This window comes from Chelonia mydas, chromosome 10 (genome assembly GCF_015237465.2).
Source record: "Chelonia mydas isolate rCheMyd1 chromosome 10, rCheMyd1.pri.v2, whole genome shotgun sequence".
NCBI classification, from domain to species: domain Eukaryota; kingdom Metazoa; phylum Chordata; order Testudines; family Cheloniidae; genus Chelonia; species Chelonia mydas.
Genome location: NC_051250.2, coordinates 30,297,955 through 30,311,122, shown reverse-complemented (window position 1 = coordinate 30,311,122; position 13,168 = coordinate 30,297,955). Strand labels below are relative to the sequence as shown.

General features: G+C 46.5%; 1 protein-coding gene across 5 annotated transcripts in view; it reads right to left on the bottom strand.

Moving 5' to 3' along the window:
- Nucleotides 1-2,250: 2,250 nt before the first annotated feature.
- WDR90 (WD repeat domain 90) overlaps nt 2,251-13,168 on the bottom strand; it is a 95,164-nt gene continuing 84,246 nt past the window's right edge. For all 5 annotated transcript variants that reach the window (XM_043523551.1, XM_037910428.2, XM_037910427.2 and 2 more), the window contains 8 exons: nt 12,378-12,549; nt 11,190-11,312; nt 10,751-10,931; nt 10,113-10,243; nt 8,795-8,938; nt 7,279-7,398; nt 6,368-6,452; nt 2,251-3,290 (listed from right to left, as the gene is read on the bottom strand). In XM_043523551.1, coding sequence (XP_043379486.1) covers nt 3,133-3,290; nt 6,368-6,452; nt 7,279-7,398; nt 8,795-8,938; nt 10,113-10,243; nt 10,751-10,931; nt 11,190-11,312; nt 12,378-12,549 — 1,114 coding nt within the window. In that variant the 3' untranslated portion in view covers nt 2,251-3,132. The remainder of the gene's footprint in view (nt 3,291-6,367; nt 6,453-7,278; nt 7,399-8,794; nt 8,939-10,112; nt 10,244-10,750; nt 10,932-11,189; nt 11,313-12,377; nt 12,550-13,168) is intronic.

Here is a 13,168-nt window from a genome sequence, read left to right as displayed (position 1 = left end):
TGATCCCAGACTTCGTAGCGCCCTCTCAAAATTTGGGCACTCTAGGCCCTTGTTCAGGATGCACTGTCGGAAAATTTGACTGCCACCTAACTTGGCTGTCCAGAGTACAAAGAAAGTCAGCCTGTGGGATGCTAGGGGTGGATTCCCAGAGCACAAGTGCACTGGGGCTGCATTTACACTATCAAACAGTAGGATCTGAACTTGAACCCTGCGGTTGACTCAGACCCAGACCCTCCACCCTCTGGGACCTTGGGTCTGAGCCCTTGATTAGCAAGATTTGTGTGGAGATGGAAGGAGGGTTAGGCTTGAGCCTGAGTTCGAACCCTGGGCAACACAACCACTTCTTTCATACACAACCTGGTCCACAATGACGAGAGGGCCAGCATGCTTCTGTCGTAGCCCCTAGATACAGATCTCAGTAGACAGTGCTCTGTTCTGAACCAAAACACGTGGGTGCAGATAATAGGAATCTCAGGTTCCTGCATGCAGATAGGGATGGCACATTGCAAGCTAAAACATCCTGATAACTGCAGTCAAGCACTCAGTGCATAATGGGACCAATGCAAATTAAGGGCAACTCTCAGAACCCTGGGAAGTTGCCAATGCAATCCTCTGTGTTGCACAGTTGCTAAAATTTGAGCTCGTTTTGCAGTCACAATCTGATGAACTCCACCATCCCATACACCCCACCCCATCACTACCTACTTGTCCCACATGCCTGTTTTGTAGTGTTTGCAGTCCAACCTAATGGAAAACTGCAGAAAGGAGTACACACCCACAATTTGTTTAACTACTTTAGAATTTCTGCTGTTAAAACATGCAGCACCTACACACACAGACCAGACTGGCACTCTCTCAAAGAGATAATGCAGGTTTTCCTGGTAGGGCAGCTTGGCCCCTTAGAATAGTTGCTTGATTTTAACACCATATTTCCTTTGCCAGTACACATACTCCTGATCCATCAGCTCATGATGGTGTCAGAAGATTGTCCCTTCTTGTTGCCAGGTTATGGCAAAGCTATGGTTGCCACTTGTTCAGGTACTTAAGATTTGCCATGCTGCAACAAACCAGCAGTTCTTCTGTTCGAATATCCCATCTCTGACAGCATCCAGTGTTGGGTGCGAACTCCACATTCACCCACTAAATACACTTACCTGTGTACTTACTTAAATCTGGTAGGTGGCAGGGGTGCTCTTGATCACAGCTGTTGATCAACATGCAGCCTGAAACATTAAGCTTGATTGATTAAGATTAGGTGCCAAGACATACATGCCATGTTGTGCAGTTAGAAGACAGCCTTCTAGTTTCCACCCCGATATCCCAAAGCAGGACAGTAGCTCCTCCCCTGAAACCAAGCAGGTTCATCATATAACTGGAGTTTCAGACAGGCACCATTTGTCTTAGATGTGTTTAAGTGCCAAAGCAGTCCCTTGATGTGCTCATCATGCCACTTTCTACCTCCTAGCTGGTGCTCCCGCTGCCTCTCTAAAACTCCCCGTTTCCAGAATTATACTGCAGAAGTTTGAAGCTGGTACTATTTTTTGTCCTGCATGTATGGTTTGTAACAGCAAGATGATCTCCTCAGACACTGCAAGACCAGTATCACTGATCCAATAACGATCCAGGAGGTCCAATTCTGGAGCTGCATTGCAGAATCTGGCCCAAGTGAGTAAGTGCAGAGAAGAGCACAGTGGACCACTAAAGAGGAACACTCCCAAAGCAGAGTATTACTGTCTAGTGTTCTCAACGCTCCTCAGTCACCATTTGTATGATTTAAAAACAGCTCAGCCAGCTAAACACGCCTTGCACCAAAGCAGGAGCCTTTAGGCCAGATTCTGATGTCAGTTACACCAGTGTAAATCCAGAGACAATAAAGTTACTCTCTATTAACTCCGGTGAAACAGAGCAGCATTGTAATGCAGAATTATAGCTCATTCAACTAATTTCTTCAGGTAAGTAACACAGTTATGCCTCCTGTCAATACACAGAGCAACAGAATTTAGACTTAATATCCAAGACTGCAGCTGCAAAGGAGCAGCGAGAGAGAATGACAGAGGCTCTACTTCATTAGATTTGAATCTGGGAAAGGGTTCTTCCTATTTCAGTTCCTTGCTGTGGTGTGAAAGACGTATCTGCAGGCAGACTGAACGGGCACCCTTTTTGAAATAAGCTCTACATTGTCACATACAGATCCCACTAGAAATGCTACTGACAATTAAAGAAACTAGGGTGAACCAACCAGACAGAAAATCAACCCAACACCTTTATTTAAGAACTATACAGCTTATAAAAACCAATACAAAACTCTTCCCAATAAAAATCGATGCTATGTTACATACAAAATGACACCCGGAGCCATTGGGTCCTGATAATTTACAAATAAAAATGCCACGTGTCTGCAGAAGGTGGGGCAGGCCAGACTCTTCCCCATGAAGAGCCTAGGAATGAAAACCCTAAAGGAGCATGAAAACAGAAAAAGGTCAAGGTACAGCCATGTCTTTCACGAGCGTGTGGCGTGTTTTCTTTTGCAAGGGATGTTAGTGTGAGTGAAAGACCCTGGCTTGACAGCCCTGGAGATTGTCCTCTGTTTAACCACAGAACACGGCACAGGCAGTGGCAGGAAAAACTTCCCTTCCCTGACACTACAGTGTTCCTTAGTCCTGACCTGGTGGACCACTTCTAGTGGGGGAGAGGGGAATCCAGTCTTCTTGCCCCCATTCAATTCTCAGCCTCTGCTTAGACTGCCAAGAAGGTACCAACTGTGGGGGTTCCTTTTCTGATTTGGATACTGCCCACTAAGACCCCAAATTCATTTCACATCCTGTAAGTCAGGTTGCGTGTTAAAGCAGAATTAGATTTATGATTAAATACCGTCCAACCCCAATTTCTGGTTAGTTTGGGCGCTGTGCCTTGTGAACTGGAACACAATGGCTCGTAGAGACTCTGAAAGGGGACTACTACCCAGCAGTGACTGAGGATTGAAAGGGTCTGGATCAGATTTATTCAGTTGCTAACAGCCTGAGACAGATAGAAACGTTTCTCTTCTCACATTATCTTCCTCAATTCATGCCGGAGTAAAACAGCTGTTTAGAAAACCTCTCTCAACTCTGATAGGAGCCAAGCTAGCTCAGTTCATGTGCTCGTTATCTCCCACACCAGGATTTCATTGTAGGAAGCCGTGAAGAGGCGTTTGCCCGAAGGGGTGAATCTGCAGAGGTGAATGGAGTCATCGTGCCCCACAAAGTCTTGTTCTGTTCTTGTCGTGCAGTCAATCAGACTCAGTACACGCTCTGTGGAGCAAACACAGCCACATACCAGACTCAGAAACCGACCCACTCCCTTTGCCACATAGAAAGGCCAGCACATCTGGGATGCTACTTGGTATATCAGAGTCCCCTTGCAGCCCTCTCCAGTTTTAGAAGTAAAGTACATTCCGTTTTGTGAAGGGCATGACAGCAATGGAGATCAAATATCTCTATCCACAGAACAGGGACAACCTCTCTTACAACAATCCCCTGCTTCTGGTCACGTCTCATCTAAGAGTGAGAGGGGCCATCTTTAAGGATAATTCAGTCTCCATGTTTATTCATTAGAGACTGGCATCCTTGCTGGCAACTAGAGCCAACCTCTGTGACAAAGCTCTGTCCTTGCCTCCGTGGGTCCCGCGTTTCCTGGCAGATTTTGCTAGCCTCAGAGGCTCACTGTGACCCTCCACGTAACCCTTCTTTCTCTACAGACAAAGGTCACAGTCTACTGAGCCATTTTCATCATAAGCCAGCGAGGGAGGTGAGGAGAAGTTATCCTTCCTTGCACAGTCTCTGTTGTCTCACAGTCTCAATGATTAATCAGGGGGCAAAGGTGGGGGGGGGGAGCCCGGGCCCACCCTCTACTTCAGGCTCCAGCCCAGGGACCCTAATAGTATCAGCTATGGTAGCTGACCTTTTAGAAACATGACATGTACAATTCCCTGGGCTACTTCCCCCACAGCAGCCCTCACTTCCTCAAGCTCCACTTCACCCTTACCTCAGGGCCTCCTTCCTTGTGCCTGATATGGTGTGTACTATTCAGCCTCTCCAACAGCGCAACTTCCTCCCACAGCTCCTGACATGCACACCCACCTAACTGACTGGGAGGCATTTAACTAGTTTCAGCCAGCCCCTGATTGGCTTCAGGTGTCCCAATCAACCTAGCATTCTCCCTGCCTCTGGAAAGTTCTTAATTGGCCCCAGGTGTCTTAATTGACCTGGAGCAGCTTCCATTTAACTTATCCTGGTACCAGGGATTTGTTTAGCCTGGAGCTAATATATCTATCTCCCACTACTTTTCTATAGCCATCTGCCCTTGCCCCGTCACACCTCAACTGCAGTTTTTGTGCTGCGTGCTCCTGTCTGAGAGGAACTGACAGGACACAGTTTTTCTCTCCCACAAGCCACCCAGTTCCTTTCACTGGGTCAAACATACATCAGATGATAATGACTTTAGGTCACTGCTGATCTGGCCAGGATTAGAATCAATCACCTTGATGGGAAAGGGAAAGAGATTCTTTCACAATTCCGTGGACATATCTCCCCACTTGTGATACCCCTGGGTATCTGGCTGGTAAATCTTGCCCATATGCGCAGGGTTTGGCTGATCGCCATATTTGGGGTCGGGAAGGAATTTTCCTCCAGGGCAGATTGGAAGAGGCCCTGGAGGTTTTTTACCTTTCTCTGTAGCATGGGGCACGGGTCAATTGCTGGAGGATTCTCTGCTCCTTGAAGTCTTTAAACCACAGTTTGAAGACTTCAATAGCTCAGACATAGGTGAGAGGTTTTTCGCAGGAGTGGTGGGTGAAATTCTGTGGCCAGCATTGTGCAGGAGGTCGGACTAGATGATCATAATGGTCCCGTCTGACCTTAGTATCTATGAATCTATGACTCAGGGTTCAAGAACTGCAGAGATGAGTCACTTTCCTTGCACCCATGGATGTGCATAAAGACACACGGGTGCCTCTTGTTCCCTAGCTCTGCACTAGAAACAGCAATGCTGGTGGGATGGGGGAGCCAGCGGGATTAAGAGTTGAAGGCAGTTTCTTTGTGCCCGAAGCCCCCTGATAAAGCAAAAGCTCCCACCTTCATCCGTTTTATTCTGTTTAGCTGTTTACTGATAATTACCATCTTGCCCTGAGTTGTAGGAAACCTTCCCCCACACACTGAAATTGCTCCTTGATTAGCTGAGAGATGTGAAAGGGTTGCTAACAGAAGCAAGCAGGCAATTAGTGGCTGGTAATCAGTATGAGGGGGTGTGACAATGGCAGTGCCATGCTGTGTGTCAGACTGTCAGGCCACAGAACATACGCTGCAGAACATGCACGTAGAGATTCTGCGTCATTTAGAGCTTTCCTGGCAAACCTATAGACAAGGAGACAATTTAATGAAGTGTTCTCAAAAAGGAGGAGGACATAGCTGCATAAATTTTAAAGCCAGAAGGAACCAATATGCTCATCTAGCCCAACTTCCTGCATAATACAGCGCAGAAAACCTCAGCCAGTGATTCCTGCATGTAGCTTATAACTTCTGTTTGTGCTAGAGCAGCCGTTCTCAAACTGTGGGTCGGGACCCCAAAGTGGGTCACGGCCTCATTTTAATGGGGTTGCCAGGACTGGCTTAGGACTTGCTGGAGCCCAGGGCTGAAACCCAAGTCCCACCACCAGGTACCAAAGTCGAAGCCTGAGAGCTTCAGCCCTGGGTATCGGGGCTTAGGTTACAGGCCCCCTGGCCGGGGATGGAGCGTTTTGGCTTTGGGCAGTAGGGCTCGTGCTTGGGCTTTAGCCCCCGTCCTGGGGCAGTGGGGGTCAGGCTTGGGTCCTGCCTCCTGGGGTCATGTAGTAATTTTTGTTGTCAGAAGGGGGCTGCAGTGCAATGAAGTTTGAGAACCAGAGCTAGAGCATCTGTTTCACAAAGACACCCAGTCTTGATTTAGAGAGATGGAGAATTCACCACATCCCTCGGTAAGTTGTTACAGTGGTTAATTACCTGCACTGAAAACAAAATTGTGCTTTTTTTCTAGTCTGAATTTGTCTAACTTCAGCTTTCAACCACGAGATCTCATGCCTTTTTCTGCCTGATTAAAGCACATCCTGCTCATGGAGCTGGAGGAAACTCCCTGCACCCCACAGGCAGTACCTCCACATAAAGAAGGGGTTTTTTTTGGGTTGCTAACAAAGAAAGAAAGACTTGGCTGTTCATGCAGAGATGGGGAATGGAAGACACCCTCAGAATCACAGGTGAACTATTGTTCCTGGTGCAGCCACCGCTAACAGTATGCCAGGAAGGAGGGGATCCATGTGTGGCAGTGTTTGACTTGAGCATATCCTCTGGACACTTACCATTGAAGCCTACAGCCAGGAAGTGTGCTGCTGGAGACAGGCTCAAAGATGTGGCAAAGTGCAACAAGGGGATCTTCTCAACTACCTGCATGAAAGCAAGAGAAACCCTGACACCAGCGCCTCAAAATGAATGTGCAGCAGAACAGAGCCGTTAACTGATACTCTGCTGGAGGCCAGCTGACAGACGGTCACCAGCACTGACAGCTGCACATTTATCGTTCAGCCCCTCTGAGCTCAGGAAGTTGCCAAGCTCTTCATTTCCAGAGCAGTCTTAAGAGTTTCAAGCTTGTCTCTTTCACCAACAGAAACTGGTCCAATAAAAGATGTTACCTCTGAGAATATTAATCTTCATGAAAGCAAAAAACAGAGCAGTGGCAGCAGTTAGGTGCTTTGCAAGCTTCATGCATGCAGCTCTACCTTGAGCCTCAGCACACCCAGCTATTCACTGGTGACCCATGTCAGACTTTAAAAGGTTTGTGGGAGTGAAAAGCTGTACCATTAGCTGTCTGTTAGGCAGAATCTACCATCCCCAACCCCACCACACACATGCACCATGTTTCATTCTATTTCAACTGCTGGCCCACATCAGTTACACTGGGTGCTGCTCTGTATATTGGGATGCCACAGAGAATACTGACACTCAAGCATCATGGCTATCTTTCACTGCAGCATTCCCATGCTACATCTGTTTGGCCTTTAGGTTTCCAAAGCCATGGCAGAGGAGCACCACATTATCCTCTATATTATTTTTGTTGTGTGTCACTCGCCATGAGCTAAAGCCGGACTCAGTGACCAGGGTGAATGACACAGTTTTCCAATATCAGCACAGAGGAGTTTGTAGCAATTTGTAACTCCTCTCGTGAACTTGCCCCATTGATGATGGCAGATTGGAGAGGGAAGACACAGTGTACCTGTTTCTGGCGCAAGCTGTAAAAGAGGATCTCCTTCTGCATCCCAAAGCCTACGTACACCAAAACACCATTGTCCCATGGACAGAAAGCCGCCAGGCTAGGAGGGAGACTGCTAGGGGCCTAGGAAGGGAAACAAAAAAGGAGCAGAATTAGCGCTAACTTCTCCCCACTTATTTCAGCAAGGCCAGGCATGCTGGGAAAAAGAAAGGAGAGTGGTTAGGTGTGTCAGCATTTCCTCTTTGGATCTGTCAGTAGCAGAAGCTTGTGACCCACTACACTATGCAGCTAATATTATGGAGGAACTTTCCCCTGTTCTTATGCTGCACTCCAACACAGATGTGCTCACTGCTAACGAATGAAGAACAAATGTATATCGACCTGGGCACGTAACATGAGTCTCCACTGTATACTGTAGTAGGATCATATGACATAAGCAGGATTTAACATACTAAACACCACTCAGCATCATTTACACTGTTAGGAGAAAATACTAGAGTAAGTCATGGATATTGATGGGGTGATTAATTTCTCAGGGAGTGAAAATAGTTTCAAAAAGTTCAAATCCCTGGTACTGGATGCCAATCTAGTTGAAACAGTAAAACTCATTCCAATTCATTGTGGTGAGAACTCAGCTGGACAGCCCATTGCTTGCACAGTGAGTACAACTACCTCTTTAACATTTGAGGACAAACAGAAAAAACTTGAAGTGGTGTCACCAGACTTACTGCTGAATCTGCCAATGCAGTATCTAAGACTGATGAAGCTTAAACTTGATAATCTGATGAGCCGCTGCTTCACATCAGAAGAGTTACCTACCACTTACTTTCTTCCACATACCACTCCACTTCCTGTGCAATAAGGATCCTCCTCTTCCCCCAAACCCACTTCTTTCCCAAAGCCTTCTTACATCAATCTCCTCACTGTTTCATGTCTCAACTGTTGTTCTAGGTCTTGTATCTAATTTGGGGCAGAAGTTCTGGTCAGGGACCCTGCCTAAGTGTTCTGTGAAGTGCCATACACTTAGGATGTTCCATGCGTAAGACAGATTTGGAATGGATATACCTGGACTGTAGTAACCTATGTAACCATGAGGCTACTCGATCAGAACATTAATGCTATTTCTGAGCAGCCAAGTTAGTTCTCTCTTTGTATACTGACCTTGCTGACTCCTGGTTCATATACTCAGAAAAATCCTGTCCCTGTGTTTTGTATAGCACAGAGGTACCAACTATTTGCAAATTTAATGTTTTGACTTGAAATGCTTACAGAGCAAATACCCTCTCAGGAATTATGCAGTGCTGCATTCACATTGAAAATCTACATCTTAAAGGAAGATTCAAAACCCCACACTGTTCTGTTTACATACACACACCTTGATTGTTAAGGGTTCCTAGGTAAACCTTTCGCAAGTAGAAATAGGTAATAGTGCACATGTGTTGGAGGGATCTGCTCTACTCCTGGCTTTGGCTGTAATGCTGAATGTACATATTATATAGTCAGTAAGGTTTAATCTTACCTCCAGGCTTGCAGGAGCTGGGAAGCTTAGCCAATCGATGAGCTCACATTTATCCTTCAGCCAGGCAGAGACCCAGACACTGACACGTCGATCTGAACTTGCAGCCAACCAGAGTTCACCACCTTCAATGCCAAAGTCATGGTACTACAGAATATGAAAGCACTGTTATGATTGTACAGACATAAAGCAATAACACAGCAAAGCTTTCAAATAAAACTGAACACTAAGGCCTGGTCTACACTGGGGGGGGGGGCGGGGGGGGAGATCGATCTAAGATACGCAACTTCAGCTACGAGAATAGCGTAGCTGAAGTTGACGTATCTTAGATAGACTTAGAATCACTTACTTCACGTCCTTGCGTCGCGGGATCTACAGCTGCCGCTCCCCCATCGACTCCGCTTCCACCTCTCGCCCTGGTGGAGTTCCGGAGTCGACAGCAGAGCGATCGGGGATCGATTTATCGCGTATACACTAGACGCGATAAATCGATCCCCGATAGATCACTACCCGCCAATCCAGCGGGTAGTGTAGATGTGGCCTAATAGACTATCACAGGGCAAAAGCTTATCTGCACTAAAATCTTAGAGAGTGGGAGATTAATGACAGAGGATTAATGCGCAAGCTTTTCCCATCTGGAGAATAGTGCTTAAGTCTATTTTATCACAAGTGAAACAGGCTTGGTGCCTCAGACTGGCACTCGGTAGATGTCTGTACACATCAAAACAATACAGCAGTTTGTGGCATAATTTTCTCTAGGCTCAGGGTTGAAGGAACAGGGTTGCTTCAAACTGTTCACTGGCAGAGAGTATGTGGCAAGAGACTGTAGCGTCTAACTTCACTGTGCTGGCTCTAGCCAGCGCGGTCATGGTCTCCTTTATATAAAAGTCCCAAATTCCCTCTCCCACTCCATCGGCACAGTTAGTGGTGGATACTTCCTGGTCTTGCAGCAGAACTCCTCAAGTTCTTTGGAGCTTCAAGTGCTACTTTTGATAGCAAGGGAACAGCAGCAGCTGATTAGACATTTAGCTCCCCTGGGTGGTGGGAAGCTGAGGACCCACCCACTCTGCATGCATCATACTACTACTGCACCCTGTCATACTTGACTTTACTCTGTTGAAGATACTCCTAAACAAACCAAACAAGATTCAGTGGAGGTGGCATAGGCTAGAGAAGGAAATCATGTAGAGGGACAGTAAACGAAGCAGCTCAGTAATTCATCTGTCCCGGTATCTGCAGCTTTCTATGGCTGTGGAGTAACAGTACAATGGACACCTTGCTCTAGCATAAGAGTGCTACAGCAGCTGGACTCAGGCCTCACCTGTTTCCTTGTGCACTGGATGACAGTGATGGGAGATCCTTTGTGGTCAATGAGCACACGAATGGTCATTCCAGTCCGAGGGCTGCTGACAGCCATTAGCCCATCCTTGCCTCCAGACAAGATGATTTCTCCTGCAGATAGGGGAGAGGAGAGAGCTAATCAACTTCCTGCAGATGGAGAAAAGGCAAAAAGGGGAAGCCTACAGGAATGCCTGACGCAAGCTTTCCGAGCGCATGCCGGAGCTGGAACAATCTGGTCCTGGGGGTGAGAGAGGAGAAGTGAGATGAAAGGACACAGGAACATTTACTTCAGTTTAAAACACTGCTTCAGAAAAATAGCTAGCATGAGTTTTGAGCAGAAGCAAGCTTCATTATGTGCCAAGTCCCTGAGCTGTACCAAAGCTACTGTACCATGGCATGGTGCCAGATATATAGCTGGTGAGAACTGGCATAGTTTCATTGACTTCCATTCTCCATCTTAGAATCTGGCCCGGGACCTTGGGAGGATCACCAGTATTTGGAGTGGCTGGAGGTTAGAGCTGTCTCCTCCAAGCACAGAGAAACGGAGCTGCAAGGCTAAACTATGCTCCTTGAAGCAGCACCAATGGATTGGTTATGAAAAGCAGCATGTGATCTCACCATCTGCAGAGTAGGCAATTGCAGTCAGCGCAACCGAGTGTGGGTGCATTTTCAGTTCCATCTCTGTCCTTGAAATGCTGAACACACGGATGGTGCCATCGCTGTACCCTGCCACAACATGCTGACCCTCAGCCCCACTACGGGAGATGGGGATAGGGCTCCAGGCCAGACACTGGCAGCTCTGCAAAGGAACAAGATTAGAGACATGGGAAGAAGGAGCAGTATGTTCCAAGGAGGTGCGTGTGGGTTACTTCTCCACTCCCACACAATGAAGACATGAGAATGCTGCTAATCTACATAGATTTCATACCTAAAGCCTTCAGTTACAAATATTTCTCCCAACTCTAGTTCATTCAGTAAAGTCAAAGAGATCTCATCCACAACAGGTAGTGGCTGCTATCAAGACAACATAGGACATTGACACACTCTAAATGATTACCTGATTCAGCACTTGAAACTGTACCACCAGCTCCATGCTGGCCAGAGACCAAACCCTCACACTGCCATCCTCCCCACATGTGGCACAGTGAGACTCACCAGGGCTGAAGGTCACTTCATTCACCTGCAGCAACAAAAGGGACTGACACTCCACAAATGCCAAAGCAAGTTGCACATCTGCCCCTATTCCTTACCCATAGCTTCCCCTGCCCCCATCAAGTTCTCCTCTGGTAGGAGACAGCACACAAGAAAGGAAAGGAAGATTTTTTTAAAGGATGCCGGGGGATGGTGCTAATTAAAATTAGTGAGGGCTATAATGGAAATTTAGAACCATAATAGCAAAGTTCTGACTGTTTGTTCCATAATGAAGGTCTCAGAAGGGAAGTCTCCATATCCCATTACCAATCTAGTTACCCTCTCTTCCAGCCCTTTTTAGTGGCACAAATGTAGTGCAATGTAGCATCAAGACTGACACCCGTCAGACACATTTTCCAGTATTCTGGACAGAAGACCACTTTATCCATTTGAGAAGTCTAGCTAATAACACTGCACTTCTAGAGTGCCTTTTATCCAAGGTCCCAATGTTGTACACAAATTAAGCCCCAATGGTTCTGTGAGATGCCTCAGGATTTCCCCCTTTTTTACTACAAGAGATAGACACAGAGCAGTTAACTGACTTGACCAAGGCCATAAAGGAGGTCTGTGGCAAAACAGAAAAGAGAACCCAGATTTCCTGGCTTTCAAGTCCTCAGCTTTAGCCACAAGACCATCTTTCGCTCTTGGAGGAGATAATATTACCTAGCTCTTCTATAGCACTTTGCATCCATAGATCTCACAGTGCTTTACAAAGGAGGTCAGTATCATCATCCACATTTTACAGATGGGGAAACTGAGGCACAGAAGTGAAGTCACTTGCTCAACAGGCCAGTGGCAGAGCTTGGAATAGTCTCTCAAGTCACAGTGCAGTGCTCTATTCATTAGGCAACACTGCCTAGATTGCAGTGACAGCTCTTTCACCAGTGCCCTATCAGTATTAGTCAAGGCTCCAGTAGTGCAATTTCTCTCAGTAGGGCCAACCAGCCGTTCTGCGATGTAAGCATCCTCAAAGTGCGTTGCACCTCAGGCTCAGGTGGCACTTGGAACACGTGCTTCCTTACAGCACAGGAACACCCCTTCCAATCCCTCTCACCTTGTTCTTATGTCCGCTGATTAGTCGGATGCTGGTGCTCTCTGCCCAGTTTATGTACCACAGTGTTCCTGCAGTGGTGCCCACAATTCCCATATCCAGAGAGTCATCAAAGGTTGCACCAACTATTGTCCCATCCAGGGTCATCTCGTGTTCCAAAAGGACTGAGCTAGACCTGGGGGAAAGTGGAGTCCAGAGTGGAATATACAAAATAACTAGCTACATCCTCAAGCTGGTAGAAGACAACCATTATCCCACCTTCATGGGAAAATTGTCTGGGAGTGTCGTAAGGACAATACGGTTATCTTTAACTACATAGATACTACAGTGATGGGCTCATTAGAACTGCAGCTAGTGACTACCTTAACCATACAGTGTAACCATCTTTCTGGGGGAATTAGGAAAGAAGCTCTAAAAGGATTATTTTGATCACCCACTATGCCTCCTTAATTTGATCCAATATATTCCACAGGTTAAAAAAAAAAAAGTTAGAAAAAGAGAAGAGTTGACATGTACAAAGATATTTATCAAATACTTGTGCTGTAAAAGGCTTAGCTGTCTAAATAGTTTAGTTTAACAAGACAACTAAGGCTTACTTAGCTTTCCAACAAGCCAAAAGCACATGCAAGGGTTCTGAATTGTAGAGCAGACACATTACCTCAGTATTGCCTTGTTCAACGTAACATGTAAGTGGAACAGTAAAATAAGCAGCTTTATGTAAGGCTGGGACAAATGACTACATGGCAAAAGACTGACTGAATAGCAGGCTTCCTGTAATGAACTGGAGTCATTCT